This window comes from Syzygium oleosum, unplaced genomic scaffold, assembly GCF_021117445.2.
Source record: "Syzygium oleosum isolate NSW1041296 unplaced genomic scaffold, Sole_v2.1 Sole_v2.12, whole genome shotgun sequence".
NCBI lineage: Eukaryota > Viridiplantae > Streptophyta > Magnoliopsida > Myrtales > Myrtaceae > Syzygium > Syzygium oleosum.
The window spans coordinates 8621866-8638393 of record NW_026607496.1 but is presented as its reverse complement, the minus strand read 5'-3'; the positions used below and the strand labels follow the sequence as shown (position 1 = coordinate 8638393).

At 38.2% G+C, this 16528-nt stretch overlaps 1 protein-coding gene across 1 annotated transcript; it reads right to left on the bottom strand.

Moving 5' to 3' along the window:
* Positions 1-78: 78 nt before the first annotated feature.
* On the bottom strand, positions 79-2571 carry LOC115674127 (uncharacterized). Its single transcript, XM_030596463.2, has 3 exons — positions 2290-2571; positions 1831-2009; positions 79-413 (listed from the first exon to the last, which is right to left on the bottom strand). Exons 1-3 carry the CDS (start codon positions 2366-2368, stop codon positions 408-410), a joined length of 264 nt encoding a protein of 87 aa, XP_030452323.1. The 5' UTR covers positions 2369-2571; the 3' UTR covers positions 79-407.
* Between the last annotated feature and the right edge of the window lie 13957 nt (positions 2572-16528).

Below are 16528 nucleotides of genomic sequence, written 5' to 3'. Positions count from 1 at the left end.
TATTTTCTTTTGTGTCTGGATTTATAGAACATGATGGCAACATCAATTAGGTTATAATTAAGCGCTTGAAGAGACTAATTAAGGAGGGGAAAATGCAAAATTTGACATTGGGTAACTAGAGGAGAGTTTCATGAATTACATTGCAGAGTTTCTTAATGGAAAAGATCCCTTGAGCCTATAGCTTCCCCAGTACAAAATCTATAACCACACAACACAAAAAGTCACTCATTTAAACATTAAACAATTCTTGAAAATACTATATTCATCTGTCTTTCCATCTCCCAAGAATAAGACCTCGAGGGAGGGAACTTCTTGGATCTCCACGTCTCCGAACGACCCTCTGCCTCTACATTCCCACAACAAGACATCCTGACACTCGTCACATGATGAAAAGCCATGAACTTGTTTCAAGTCTGCAAAGGAAATGCGGGAAGATTTTAATAAGCGAGGACAACCGTAGCCGGTATGGCAATAATGGACTTGAAAGTTGGTACATAATGAACTTATGGAAATTTCCCAAAAACACTACTGAAATTGACTCGGGTACTACTTTGCATTCATAGCATTTAAAACTCCAGTAATTTTATTGCTATCAATGTAGTGTTTGCGACTTTTCATAATCCGACTAATTCGAATCGAAGTGTGGCGGTCCCTCTCCCAAACAGACTGAGTAATCACTGGAGACATACGGATTTATCTATCCTAGGGAGACAGAACCTACTACCTCAGATACCCTTCAGTGGTTAAACTCCAAATTTGCATCTTTGACTAGCCCTTTTTTTCTTCACAATCTTAGACTAGCTTAAACGAACAAACTACTTGTCTTTTAATAACAAAACCGAACGTGTTAGAAACATGGTAGGGCATTTTTGGAATAAAATACAATTTGTCCAATTTGAAGTGTAATTCAAAACTCAAGTCGAAATTGGCTTTTAAAATGGGAGACCAAAACATTAAGTGAGAGGGACTACTTTATACTTTTCCTAATTTCTTTGGTAACTTCATTATATACCTCATGCTACTTAAGAAAAAAGGAAAAGAGTTGTTGACTGGCATCATGATCAAAATATCCTGTTCGACATGATTTACAAAGAAAATCACAATTTTTAGAGCATTCTTTGCTAATGATTAAAATTTTCTTTGGAAAGGAAACGTCTCAGTGGAGACCATCCTAAAAAATATCCCTAGAAATATTGATTGCACGCATTTTAGATGAAAGTTGATGCTTTGAAAATTTTTGATTATTAACTTAATTCAAAATATTGAAACTTTTAAATTTTTCAAATTTTGACATTGTACATTCGAACTTTGTTTATTTCATATTCTGGACGAAAATAATAAGTAGAAGTCGAAATTCATCTATAAGCGGAGACAAACAGGAAACTTTTGAGACACTTGTTAACGTCCTTTAGGGGATATGGCCAAAAGAAAAAGCCCTTTAGAAGAGCCAAAAGGAACAAGAGTTTTCTGTAGGACTGGTTTACGAAATTGAGTGCTCTTTAACAAGTGAACATGTTGAAGAACAAGCAACAGTTTGACATGGTCTTTGTTAGTCTAGCATTATTCTGCATAGTAGTAGATCTTGAGTCATGGTATCACGAAGAAGCGAATGCTCCGAAGATCAGTCAACTCGCAACGCAAAAATTGTACAGATTGAAAGACAATTTCTGGCTGAACCCGAGCTACATTGAACATAACTAAGAGCACCCAGAATACCACTTTTTTGATGACATTCAAAATTGCCGCACTTCCTCGTTTAACAGGATGACTTCTTCATGAAACACAGAAAAGTGTGATCAGAATTGGTAATTAGATGTGGGGCAGACTTACTCGTTGATTTGTATTGGTACTCTTTAAGTTCTTGAATTCAGGCGGCGGCTTGGTACTTCTCTGGCGGCTCCACGGCCTCTGGCGAAAATGAGTGGGCGGAGGGGTCGTAGAAGAGTGAGTCTCGGGACCTCTATAGTCTATGTCGTACACCTCCGAATCGTCCGATCCATTCATGTTCCCTGTAGCGACACAATGAAATTAACCATGCCATTCTTGATGAGGACCATCGCTAAATCAACTGCAAAGTCTCGGTTGGATATCATCAACTATAAAGACGGGGATTACGCGAAGTTTAGACAGGTAAGTCGATATTAGCTAATTAACTGGATCCAGATCTGAGAACAATTTGACGGAGGCGAACTTCATCACCAGCCCAGTTTCAATGTAAATTCCTTTCTTTGTAAACCATGTTTTCAGTCCATTGATCACCACGTGCATATCAGGGAGAGAGAGAGAGACCTGTGGAAAAGTGAGGCGAAGAGAGGAGGAGGAGGAGGAAGAAGACGGCTGCGACGGTAGACTTGGCCTCCATGGGCATCTTTTAGCGGCCCTTGATCGATCTTGAGACTCTGCTATACTGCAATGTTCATGCTGGACTGGGTAGATGGCACATAAATATGAACTGGGCGAAGGTGGAAGAAGGGATGGACGCGAAATTTAAGGCGTTGGGGTCACGGAAAAAAGCACAGTTGAGGTTGAACTTCACCTTTCTGAGGCGAGTGAAACCGTCGCCATCATGCACAGCAGGGAGACGCAAGGTGTGTTGATGGGAATTTGCTGGGCTGGAAACATTAATGGGATGCAGCTGCACCATTGTCATGCACCAAGTTTTAGGTTCTTTTAATTTATCCATTTGCTTTCATGCATACACAGGCGCAGGCTTAAGAAAGCTAGAATAAAAAAGGGAATAAAGACACTACAAGTGTCATAATTTTTGCATGGCGCTCACTTACATACTATAACTTTTTCTTTCTTTCCATCATATGAGCGCCATAACTTTTGCACGACACTCACTTGAGTGCCATGACTTTTTTTTTTCAATTATATATAACATTTCAATCGATCACTTGAGAGTCATAACTTTTTAAAAACATTCATCACAAACGTTATGCCACGTTCGATTTTTGGTACTTGGATGAACGTTTTTTTTTTCAAAAATTATGGCACTCAAGTAATTGATCAGAAGTTATGATATTTAAATGAACATTTTTTTTTTGAAGTCGTAACACTCAAGAGGATGAAAAAAAGTTATAGCACTCAAGTTAACACCGCACGAAAATTATGACACTTGTAGCATCTTTATCCCAACAAAACATATTTTCATTATGCCTGAACAATTTTATTAATTATGAAAATATTTTTCTATTAACGTATTTTTCTAAACAATTGAAGTAATGAATTTTTTTTTTCTGAGTTAGTGATTTTTCAGGACACTGTAGCATTTTGAGCGTGCAAATGGAGAGTCCTTTCAACAATTCCAGCCCAAGGACAGAAAGTTGAGTAGGTGGTAGGAAAGCAAGGGGAGGCCGGACCGACACATTCTTATCTTCTCTGCGCAGCGTCACCTGCCGACCATGTTATGTAAATGAAGAGACAATAACCTTTTCTATTTTAATTATGAAAAACGAAAGAAAAACCCAAACACGTCGGACGGAGAATTTCCCAACATCTAACAATGGGTTTGTTTCGTGAAAATGAAAGATTTAGAAAACATTTTTTTTAAAATGATATCTTGTATCACTTATAAAAATAAATAAATGAAAAATATTTTGATCATCCACAAAAATATTTAGACATAATTTGTAGTCGATAATGAAATAATTGAACATAAAGTATTAGGCATACGCTTATTTTTCATTTAGAAATTTAGATAATGAACTCGCTTGTATGAGTTTGTTGATGCATAAATTTTTGCTTGCAGATCTCTCATGCATTTAGAAATTAGAGGCATTATAGTATAGATAACTAGTTTCCACCACTTTCTGTAAATAAATAAAAAAAGTTGCCAACTCATATAAGTCATTTATGCATTCCATAAAAATGAAGAGTCGGATTGGTTGATAACCACGTAGTTCGATTCCTAAAAAAAATATCATTGTCGTATGAACTTCGATTCAGTCTTTTATTTTGTGTGTCTTCTCAACATTTAATTTTAAAATTCGTCCAAATTAATGGTCACCCCTAATCACTCATTTTGCATCACATTTTTACATTATTAACCTGGCAAAATTACCCTCACAAATTGGTCATTACATAGGGAAAGATTGAACTTGCGAATGAGACCTTTTGGGTATACTAAATGAGGTAAGAATGTGTCGTGATATAACGTGGAAGCTAACCAGATCTTGCAATTAAGTTAATACAAAATCACTAGAGAAATAAACGATAAATAATAAAGAACACGAGAGATTTACGTGGTTCGATCCGAGTGTCGATACAAGTTCAACGGGAAGAGCCGGCAACAATTAATCCACTAATAATTAAAGAATAAAGAGTTTTAGCATCTAAAGCTTCTCTTTTAGCCAACTTCTGTGGAGAGATTATGACCGTTTGATTTGAGTTTTCATTTATTTCTCTGTCCTGAGAATACATGTGTGCGTGTTGTTGTGGGTGTGACATTCACTCCATTTTGCATCACGTCCCACATCAAATGCTCTGTGAATATGATGAAACCTTTCATTTTGTTCTTCAGGACATCATAATCTTTACCATTGACGTAGGGAAGTCTGGTGTTGCTTTGTCCTTCGACAATACCTGGTCCAAGAGTGCTAGCCATAATAGATCGTTAGCTCAGAAATAAACACTTCAAAATAACGAGCACCATACTCTGATACCAATTGATGTTGGCTAACATAACAACTAGAAGGGAGTGAATAGGTGTTTTCAACAAACTTGACAAAAATTGCAGAATTGAAAGGGAGTGTAATATAACTGTGATAGGGTAAAGCAGTGTGCTGACATAAGCACAAATCAGTTATATCAAATAGTGTAGTGCAGTGCTTCCATTAAGAAATAATTCAGTATGAGCAGAGAGAGATAGACATCAATGCGCGCACAGTTTATAGTGGTTCGGCTTGGTGTAAGCCTACGTTCACTCTCCTAGACTGATAGCTTAGGTTACAAATGATAATCATTCTGTTTCTCTGTTTTTCTATTTTTCTATTCCAGGGAACAGGTTTAGAATATAAATCCGTTTGGTAACGCAATTTGATTTTTCTATTTCTAAAACAAATTTTGATTTCAGAAATAGATTTGGAAAAAAATAAGAAGTAAAAATTTTCTACTTTTCAATTTCTGGAATAAAAATGAGAAATAAAAATTCTTCTCATCGCTCTCCCTCACTACTAGGCTACTAGCTGGTTGCCTACCCGCCACCCACTGTTGCCCACCTATTGTCCGCCGCCTCCCGCCAGCCGCCGGCCATCTTCCCCTGCCGCCGGTCGCCTCCCGTCGCCGCCCGCCGTCTATGCCTCCCCCTGCCAGCTGCCATCCACCTCCTGCTACCGCCGCCCTCCTCCTGCTGTCGCCCGCCATCCTCCTCCTAGCCATCGCCCGTCGCCCGCCTCCCGACACTAGCTGCATCCTGCTACCGCCCGCCCATCATCCACTCGCTAGTCGCTTGGGAGGGAGAAATTTTGTGCCGTTATCAAATAAATTTTTGTTTCGAGAACATAAATTTTGTATTGTTATCAAACACGTATTTTTGCTCATAAATTCATTCATGAAATAGAAATAGAAAAATCTATTTCTGGTCAAAAATTGATTTCTGAAGTAGAATGCTTGTCGTTCGTGTCCTTACTATTTGTTTCACTCGTCAATGTTAAGAAATTAAAGTGGTAAGTGTTGCTTATACTCAAGTACTTTTCCTCGAAACTGGTGTTGTTTATACTCAAGCCGATATATCACACTATCATACATTTAAGCACGAACTTTCACACTGCTAACACTTCTCAAAGATTACAATATTGAATGCTCTTAGAAGGTGAATGTAAAATGCAAAGCTTTATCAAAATTTGGATTTTTGAACTCTAGACCCGTTTTGCTCTTCGGCGACTTGGTCCTCTTTTATACTCCTTAATATCCAAACTTCTCGTTGGACAATCTTCAAGATGATCAATCTCCAATTTAGTTGTTGGACAATTGTTAAGAAGATTTCTGACCAAAAGAAAATTGTTGAGAAGATTAGGGTAGCCGAATTCAAGTAAATTTGGTCGCTCGTACAATCAGATCTTGGTTTTACAAAAGTGGAGTGACTTTATTATGGAAAGTATCTTGCCTTGGGATGATTGTCAATCAATGAAAGATATCATGTGTTATTGAATATTTTCCATAAAAAGTCTTTAAGATTGATGGTCAATCAATATTTTCTCAAAAATAAGAATCCATACCAAAACACAAGTTGTCAAGGGATCTCAAAATAATAATCTGGAAAATCATGATAAGATTGTCATTGCAAGTAGTATAAATGTTTCACTTATGTCCACAGTCACCGGTTCTATTAGCATTCTAGTTATCTAATGATATTATACTCTAGACAGGCTTCTGCTTATATTCAGCCTTCGTAGTACTCTGTTGATATTCAACTTATGCAATCATCTACTTATATCAGACTCTAGATATATTTGGCTTCCCGGTCATGTCTAGGTTCTCTAGTTATATTCAACTGTTTTTCTCATGGCACTTCAAGTACAATAGTGGTGAAGATCCTGTAGACTTATTACCTTAGTATTTGCAAGTCTAAATGAACTCCCTATTATTCTAGACTTGCTCACGTAGGTTCTCCCATTCATTTAAAATCTTTCCACTGATTTTAATACAGATCCTTTTGAAGCGGATATTACTTGAAACACAAACAACTCTTGCATTTATCATGACTGATATAAATTTTGGATAGTTTTGTCAATTTCAAAATATATTAGGAGGTTTTCTCAATAGTTTCTAAGGCAATAGAGGAATCGATAGTTTATTTCAACATAAAATTAGTTAAGTGGATTTCATTGTGAAAACCGTGTTAGTTATCTTGACAAAACATATAGTTAATCATTTTGAATTAAGTCCATGGATTCCAAAATTGATCAATGTAATTATGTAACTAAAGATGGTATAAGATCCTCATTGATATACACCATCTTACAAGGTATAATATGTATGGTATACTTAATCTATGTGCTAATTTGATCTCTTTCGATTTTGTTTATATATAATTGATGCCTCCAAACTTCGAAATGAGAATGCATTGGATTGAGATAGGCTATTACTACATGTAATATTTAATTTGTCAATTTCAAGTACACGATATTACTTTTTTTTATTAAATAACATTCCAGGTATTAGAAAATGTTGTTTAAGGTGAGAAACGAATAATACCACTAATACATATTCACTCATTTAATGGAAACAATAAATACATCGTACTAATCTCTTCGTACTAAGTGCCAAAAAAAGTCTTTAAAAATGGATATAAATAGCAAAATTTGAATTACACATCTCTTTCTCAAGCCCTTTTCAAAAGATTATTCTGATATAAATAAACCTTTTTAAGTAAAAAAATTTAATTAAAATAATTATATTGATTCGGCGTGGGTTAATAACTAGTATATCATCAAATGGGCACTATGCTTGTGGGTGGAGGTGGAATGTACATTGACTTGTCGAAGGATTGGGACCCACAATGATTAAAAGAAGAAGAAGAAAAAGAAAAGAAGTGTTGAAAAGTCAAAGAAAAAGAGGAAAGTGGTCTTCAATTTATTTGAGGCCGTGAGCACGCATAGAAATGGGGAAAATAAAGGGACTTGCCGAGAAAGAAAAGGAGAGAGAGAAGAAGAGATAAAGGGAAAAGAGAGAATGCGCACATGCCACGGGACCTCGCCAAATCGATTCAACTACGTATTGCAACTCACGGTAAGTACTTGCGCCTCTCATTTGTTCAATCGAAGTATTTTTTGAAATTAGGATATAATTTTGGAGTTTTGTGACATCTGATTGAGATGTTGTGAGGCCGTAGGATTTTATGGATCTCGATTGGACTTACGATTTGCCCGAAACTAATTTTTGAAGTTGAGCGCGCGTGGTGAACAGTGCGCGACCAATGGCTTTTAAGCCGATTTTCGTCTGTTTTCAGCTCGATTTTGGGACGGCCAAGTTGTGGGTCTTTTAGTGCTTCAAAAGATCTTCCTTTTGGCGATAAGCTCGCTTGGAATTGAGTTTGGTGGAGAGTGTTATGGCGTGTCCGAGTTTCACACTCAAGCTTCGCGCTGCAAACGGTTTTGGATAATCGCTTTGGACAAGCGATTTGTGGGCGCGCTTGAGTTGTTTTGTTAACAGTTAATCTTAGTTTAGCCGAGTCGTAGTTGAGATAGTGTTTTGCTCGATTTTAATGTTGTTTCCCGCTTATTTGATAGGATTGTGAGTTCGACGGTTCGAGTAATCTTTGTCCTTGGGTCATAAGCATTCTCAGGTGAGTGGTACTATCTTTTGTATGGATTTATAAACTCATGTCTTGAAAGTAATAAGGATTTGAGTATTGTACGAGTTATTAAAGAATATTTGTTGCATAAAAACCTGGATCGGACAATTACTACCTCTAAATGATTTGAGAAACATATTGTGAAATGTGCCATGACAGTTTACATGTATGTATTGCTTTGCGAACGTGATTTATAAAATGGTTATGGAAACGTATTGTGATTTATGAAATGGATCATAAACTGGTTTTAGAACCATATTATGATTTATGAAATGGATTATGAAATGGTTTATAGATTTGGTATTGTGGATTATTGGAGAATGATTGCTTGATGCTCAATATCGCTGTGAGCCCATTAAGGGGCTTGGGGGGTATGTATACCGGTTAGGATATCCTTCTGGGCCAAGTCACCGGTTTTATAGGTAGAGATCTTGTCATGGGGGAATCTTGGTAGTCTTGTCACAAGGCGTTGTGTCGTGGTCATGCTTTGATATTGAGCAATAGATTGGTCAATGGAATGAACCATCGACATGTAATGTGATATGAGATTTATCAATGGAATAGACCATTGATGTGTGATTTGGGTTAATCAATGGAATGGACCATTGACATGGTTTTTAATAAAGATTGATCAATGCACTTGACCATTGATGTTTGATTTGAGATGTCGGTTTAAACGAGTATTTCTTCTTTGTATAAAGCTTTGTTAAAACGAAACACTTCGTATTTGATTGATATATAGATTATATCTTTAGATTGAAGTATGAGCTTCTTGTATTGTTATATATGTGTGTGCGCGTGCGCATAGTGGCTGCTTGATCTTCTTAGAAGACTTACGCACTACTTACTGAGATGTGGTTGCTCACTTCTCTTTTTTCCAATCTTTTCAGGTTCCTTCATTAACAGCCAATAGAGCGAGAGCAATGTCGTGGGGACTTTTGAGAGTTGGATTTCTTGTTGTGGTTTGAGGCTGCGTCCTTCGGGTGGAAGGACGGCCGCGTCATCGTCCATCCTGGTAGCTTTCGGGGTGTAACAGGATATAAATAGCAATTTTTGAATTACACATCTCCTTCTCAAGTCCTTTTCAAAAGATTATTCTGATATAAATAAACCTTTTTAAGTAAAAAAGCTCAGTTAAAATAGTTATATTGATTCAGCACGGGTTAATAACTAGTAGATCATCAAACGGGCACATTGCCTGCGGGTGGAGGTAGAATGCTGGCCAGTTCTCATGTCTGTCCATTGCCATCTCCTGTCCATAGGGATGTGCAACCGGATCAGGTTTACCTAGAAACTGGCTCGGACCACCCGAAAAATAGGTCCGGGAACCGATTCTTGTTTGAACTGGTTTGGAAATCGGTTCCATTTTTTGGGAACAAGTTGGAATTGGTCTGGTTCCCGGTTCCAAGTGAAGACCCACTCGAATCGGTTTTGGAATCGATATTTAGCTTGTGTTAAAAAAAAAAAACCCTTAGATCGTACTATTAATATATTTTGGATTGATGATTTTAGTGGATAGTAATTTTTATTGCTCATCTTAGGGATAGTTGCTTTTGACGAATAGTAATTTTTATTATTCATCTTTTACTGTGATTTGGTTCATTTCTACTCATATGATTTTGCTAAAAAAATGAAAATAGAAAAAGAAATAAAAGAAAAATAGGTTCTCGGGTAAACCTTGAAACCGAACCGAAAAAATAAGGTAGGTTCCAAAAAAGGTTTCAGGACAAACAGGGTAGGTTCCAAGGTTTCAAAAACTAGGAACCGGTTATAACAAGGTAGGTTCCAGGTTTCAGGTCTGGAACCTATCCATTCTAGAACCAATCACCCCTACTTGTCCATCTCTCTTATCCTGACTATCCAATCACTTTGTTGATGATAAGAAAAATGAAGGTGAAATCAATATATAAATAAAAGCTGAAATTTTTTGAGGGATTCTAGCTAATCTAAGCAATTTTAACAACCTCTAATTTATTACCAATTCAGCAATGTTTAGCCTTTTTTCTTAAATTCAAGTTTGTTGTCACTCAAATAACAATACGGGAGCTTAATGAATACTGATCATTACATTTATTTCTAATGAATTCTTTTCTTAATCCTAATAATGTATTGAGGAAAAGACACAAAAAACTTCAAACTATATACACTGTGATACATTTATTCTGAACTTTTTTTTACATAAAAAATCACAAACTATGTCCACTGTGACAAATTTACCCTAAACTTTCTTTTGTGACATAAAAAACCTCAAACTTGTATCTATATGACACATTTACCATCATTCAAGGTTCTGAAATGATTTTTCAACCAAAATAACGATGTTTTTATGTTACTTAAGCCACGTGAACGCTATATCAAAACCGTTTACTTTCTGGCATCCATGTAAATAGATTTTTAATGTTCATTGACGGAATTTTGACGGAGGGTAAATGTATTACACAGGTACATGTTTGGGATTTTTTGTGTCAAAGAAAAAAGTATGGAGTAAATGTGTTACAGTGAGCATAGTTTAAGATTTTCAGTGGCTTTTACCCTAATGTATTTCATTAACTAATTATTACCATTTGTCATATCTTAATGTATCTTTTTTTTTTTAGTCTCTTCTTCCTCTAATGGTGGAATTACCAAAAAAAGTCATGAACTTATTGCAATTGTGCCAATTCAGTTATAAATCTTTTAATTTTGTCAATTTAGTTCTAAATCTTTTAATAATTTATCAATTCAGTCCATTCGATCAATTTTGGCTAAAACTCACTAATGTGGAAGCTGATTGTCCAATGTGGTGCCGCCGGTGCTGGGGTGGACAATTATTATAATTTTTTAAAATTTTATAAATTTTTTATTTATATTTATATTTTTTCCATTTTTATTTCTATGTTTTCATTGTGGCTGGCGATGCCCGGCCTCCCGTCACTAGGGAGGCCAGGTTGGCAAGGCTCACTTTCGTCGGATTTGGCAAGACCCGATCTTGCTAGAGGCCGTGAGGGTCTAACCCTTTGCCATATTCGATCAGGGTAGCCCTCGCCATAGGCCGCGAGGTCGGCTCTCATGGCCTTTTCCCTCATGGCCTCTAACAAGGGCTTGAGCCTCGCTAGCCCAGCTGCTGGCGAGTCGACCTTGCCCAGCAACGTTGATTCGACGCGTGGCCACAATGAAAAAGCAGAAATAAAAAGGAAAAAAATAAAAAAAGTAAAAAATTCATAATATTTTAAAAAAGGATTAATACCACAAAAAATCTCAAAATAGTACACCTATGACAAATTTATCCTCTATTAGTTTTCGTTAAATTTTACCGTCAAATTACTGATTTGGATAACACGTGGCAGCTGACGGGTGTACCAGTTTGGGGTTTTACCCCTCCGTTTATTACAGGCTTAACGGTTTATGATTTTTTGTAGTATTAATTCAGTTTAACTAAGGGTAAATTTGTCACGAGTGTACCAGTTTTGGGTTTTTTGTGTTAAAAAAATTAATTTTTGGTAAATTTGTCACGAATGTACCGGTTTGGGGGGGTTTTTTTTTTATGATATTACCCTTCATAAAATTATAAAAATTGTCCACGACAGCGCTGGCGGTGCTACGTACGACGGTCGACGTCCACGTCGGCGGTTTCCGTTAAAAAATGGTCGGATTGACTAAATTGTCAAATTGTCAAAAGGTTTAGGACTAAATTGGCCAAATTAAAAGGTTTATGACTAAATTGGTACAATTGCAATAGGTTTAGGAATATTTTGGTAATTTTCCCTTCCTCTAAAACTTGGTTTTTAACTTCTCTATCTTCCCTATGTTTTGTCGATGAAAGAGAAAGAGAAAGTTGTGAGAATCGGGTAAGCATGAGCAGCCTGACGTTCATGGTAGCCAAACATTCGGAAGAGGCTGTTTTTTCTACTTCATCTATATGGCTTTTTATCCATGTGTTCTTACTTTTATATATATATATATATATTTGGTAACCGAGGTGTCCGGGCCAGCTTGCGTGCACCTCGACTATTCCTCGGGGAAGACTAGCACAGCAACCCACCGCCATGGCCCCCCACTTAAATCACAAGTGCTCAGCTTGGGAATCGAACCTGGGACCAGTGCACCTAACCACACAATCCCAAATACGCCATAACCAACTGAGCTACCCATGGGTGGGTTTACTTTTATATTTGTAAGTAGAAAAATGTGTCAACTCCCTACAATTGTTCTTTTTTACTTTTTTTTTGTGTTAGTTTATGAAGTTTCTACTAATAAAATTTACATTTCTCTAGGTACTTTACTAAAGTATTTTGAAAAATTTCATTCGACAGCTTATAACAATGTTTAACTAATTTTCGCATGTTAAGAATTGGGAAACAGATCTTTCCTAGACTTGATGGAGATCTTCTTTATCTTCTTCATTCTCTAGATATTGGGTCAAGCTGATTAAAACAAATGTGAACTCAATTGCTTTTGCTAAAGTTTTCTTTTTCTTTTATCTAATAAAAGAAATTTAATATACATATACCATAAATACATATTCATTGTAACATCATATTGACTTCAATTTTAATCATTATCTAATTTAATATACATATACTGTAAATATATACCAAATATGAACTCGCACATAGTACATGTTAATGACTATAAAAGAATCATATCCATAAATCATATGTATTTGCAACATAAATGTACTATAAAAGAATCATATCCATAAATCATATGTATTTGCAACATAATAAAGGATATATAAAATAGGTGCATCATGCTCGTGAGTTTTTGTTCGTACAAGGTGCTTCAAAATTTGGTGACTTTCGTTTCTATTACTTGTGTAAACTTGTTTTTGAAGTTATTTTCATCTTTAAATGTTGCGTTAATACCACAAAAAATCTCAAATTTATATACCTATGACAAATTTACCAAAAACTAATTTTTTGACTACAAAAAACCCAAAACTGGTACACCTGTGACAATTACACTTCAGTAGTTTCTGTTAAAATTTACCGTCAAATTACTGAGTTGGATAACACGTGACAATTGATGGGTATATCGGTTTGGGGTTTCACCTTCCGTTTATCACAGATGTACCGGTTTGCGATTTTTCGTGATATTAATCCAATTTAACGAAAACTAACGGAGGATAACTTTGTCACGAATGTACTGGTTTGGAGTTTTTGGTGGTCAAAAAATTAATTTTGGGTATATTTGTCACAGGTGTGCGAGTTTAGGATTTATGTTGGTAAAAAAAATTAGTTTTGGATAAATTTGTCACAAGTATATCAGTTTGAGATTTTTCGTAGTATTAAACCTAAAATGTTTTACCAATGGGTCTTATACCGGAGGTCCTATAGATGTTTTAAATTCAATTAATTAGTTGTCGATATAGTTATGTTATATATTTATATGGGTTGATACTACGAAAAACCCCAAACTAGTATACTTGTGATAAATTTATCCTAAACTAATTTTTCAATCACTAAAAACCCCAAACTGGTATATCTATGATAAATTTACCTCACAAAAATCCCAAACTGATACACACGTGACAAATTTACCTTTCGTTAATTTCTGTAAAATTAGATTAATATCACGGAAAATCACAAAACTGTACCCCTTGCAAACGAATGGTAACTAGTACACCCGTCAACCGTCACGTGTCATCTAACTCAGTAATTTGTCGGTAAAATTTAACGAAAATTATCGGAGGGTAAATTTATCACAGATGTACTGGTTTGATTTTTTAATGGTCAAAAAATTAATGTGGGGTAAATTTATCACGAGTGCATCAGTTTGGGATTTTTTGTGGTATTAACTCTATTTATATTAAGCAAGTACATCTAAATGAGCATCCAAGTTTAATTACTTAATTTTTCATATAATACTAAACAATAACACTTTTATATGTTACTAAAATTGTCCTACTTTAATGGCTACACGCCAATGGGCGAGTTACGGCGCAGTCCCAAAATAAAACACAACCTTTTACACTAGAGACCATATATTTTGACACGACGTTTTAAACTTTTTCAAAAAGCACAACCTTTACATCTGGCAAAATTCCAATTAGACCTTTTAAACATTTCAAAATAGCATAATCTTTCACCCTCGAGGCGTTTTTAACACGACTTTTCATACGTTTCTGATAGAGCATAATGTTTTGCTTGGGAGACAATTGTGACATCCATCAAATTTTTCGTAAATAAATCGCGTCAAGAATCCTATGCAGCTTGTGCGGATGCCAAATTGTCACCGGACATTATTCGATGATAAAATCACCATAGCTAGATCTAGGTTTAAATTTAAGTGACAGAGACAACAAGAAAGCTCTTTCTCACCATCTTATAGTCCCTATGATTCTGAACGCCCTTTCTAAGCCATCATTATAATCTTGAAGCTGGTATTGACACTATGCTACCAATGGTCCCAGGTGAGAATGACGTCGAGAGAGCTTTTTCCTCGTTTTTTGTCATCTATAGAGAGAGAGAAAAAACCATCAAAAACTCCAAATCATATTTACTGTGACACGTTTATCCTAATTTTTTTTGTGACATTAAAAACCCCAAATTTATACTCGTGTGATACATTTACCCTCTATCACAGTTCAGTCAGATGATTTTTCGGCCAAACCGACGTTATTTTTGTTTCATTAAGCTACGCAGGTGTCATGTCAACACAATTTGTCTTTCGCCGTCCATGAAGGCGGAATTTTAACAGTGGGCATAATTTGGAGGTTTTTAAAGGCCTTTTCCCTAAATTCAAACCTAAGTCCAACAATCATCAGAAATTCCATTTATCAATTGCCATAACAATTAAATATAATAAGGTACCATCATGTGGCAACCACACAGTCATCGTCACGTAGGATTTGTAAACGTGATTTTTGTGAAAAACTTAAAGGCTACCGATTTTGTTTGATTTTCATGGAAAATGTTTCAAAAGATCATGTCAAAAGTATCTCAAGTGTAAAAAGTGATATTTTTCTTGAAATATTTGAAAGGGAAATTTTCAATTTGGGGTCCAAAGTGAGCCCATTTTCTCAAAATGGGGTCCCAAGTGCAATCAGTCTCAAAATGGGGTCCCAAGTGTCCAATCAGTCTCAATTTGGTACCTGAGTTCGCCGGCCGGCCAAATAGTCACCGGCGGCGAGTTTTTTACTGTTCCGGCGGCCGGAACAGTAATTTTTTACTTTTAAATTTTTTTTTTGCTTTTTTTTTTCTCTTCCCTCCGTCGGCCCTAGCTATGGCCGGCGGAGGCTGCCCTCGCCAGTGTCGGGGAGGGCCGCCCCGGCGAGGGCCGCCCAGCCTTCCCCGACAGCCCTCGCCCGACGCCACGGGCGAGGTTGCCCTCGCCGACGTCGGGGAAGGTTGGGCGGCCCTCGCCCGACGCCGGCGAGGGCAACCTCGCTTGGGCGGGCGAGGGCGACCCACGCCGACGTCGGGCGAGGGCCGCCTCGCCTCGGCTGGGCGGTCGAGGACCGCCCTCACCTCGGCCGGGCGGCGAGGGCGACCCTTGCCCTCGCCGACGTCGGGGAAGGCTGGGCGGCCCTCGCCCGACGCCGGCGAGGGTGATCCTCGCCAGATCCCACTCAGCCTCCTCAGCTCCTCCTCCGACAGCCTCAGCTCCGCTAGCGTGGGCGCCGCGGCCCCCTTCTCTTCCCACCTCCTCCTCTCCCTCTCCAGTTCCCTCTCCTTCCTCACCTTCCGCCTCAGCTCGCCGTACCTCTCCACGAAGCTGCCCGAGCCGGGCTCGGGGACAGGGTTCTCAGGTGTGCTCTAGCTCGTGTCGATCGTGTGGCCGACACGGTGCCCTCGCCGGATCTAGCGAGGGTCGCCGTCGCCGGCGTCTGGCGAGGGTCACCCAGCCTTTCCCGACGTCGGCGAGGGCAACCCTCACTTGGGCAGGCGAGGGTCGGCCCTCGCCCGCCCAGCCGAGGCGAGGGCGGCCCTCGCCCGATGCCGACGAGGGTCGCCCTCGCCTGCCCAGGCGAGGGTTGCCCTCGCCGGCGTTGGGTGAGGGCCACCCAGCCTTCCCCGACGTCGGCGAGGGCAAGGGTCGCCCTCGCCGACGCCGGCGAGGGCAACCCTCGCCTGCAGCGTCGGGCGAGGGCTGTCGGAGAAGGCTGGGCGGCCCTCCCCGACGCTGGCCAGGGCAGCCTCCGCCGGCCATAGAGAAAAAAAAAGCAAAAAAAAAATTAAAACGTAAAAATTATTGTTCTGGCCACCGGAACAGTAAAAAACTTGCCGCCGGTGACTATTTGGCCGGCCGGCG

Bases quoted from the DNA above. Each gene is read 5' to 3' on its own strand.
- LOC115674127 (XM_030596463.2), bottom strand. From the start codon at position 2,368: ATGCCCATGGAGGCCAAGTCTACCGTCGCAGCCGTCTTCTTCCTCCTC. The intron at 2,010-2,289 runs GTCTCTCTCTCT...GTGTCGCTACAG, and splicing joins TTCGCCTCACTTTTCCACAG to GGAACATGAATGGATCGGAC.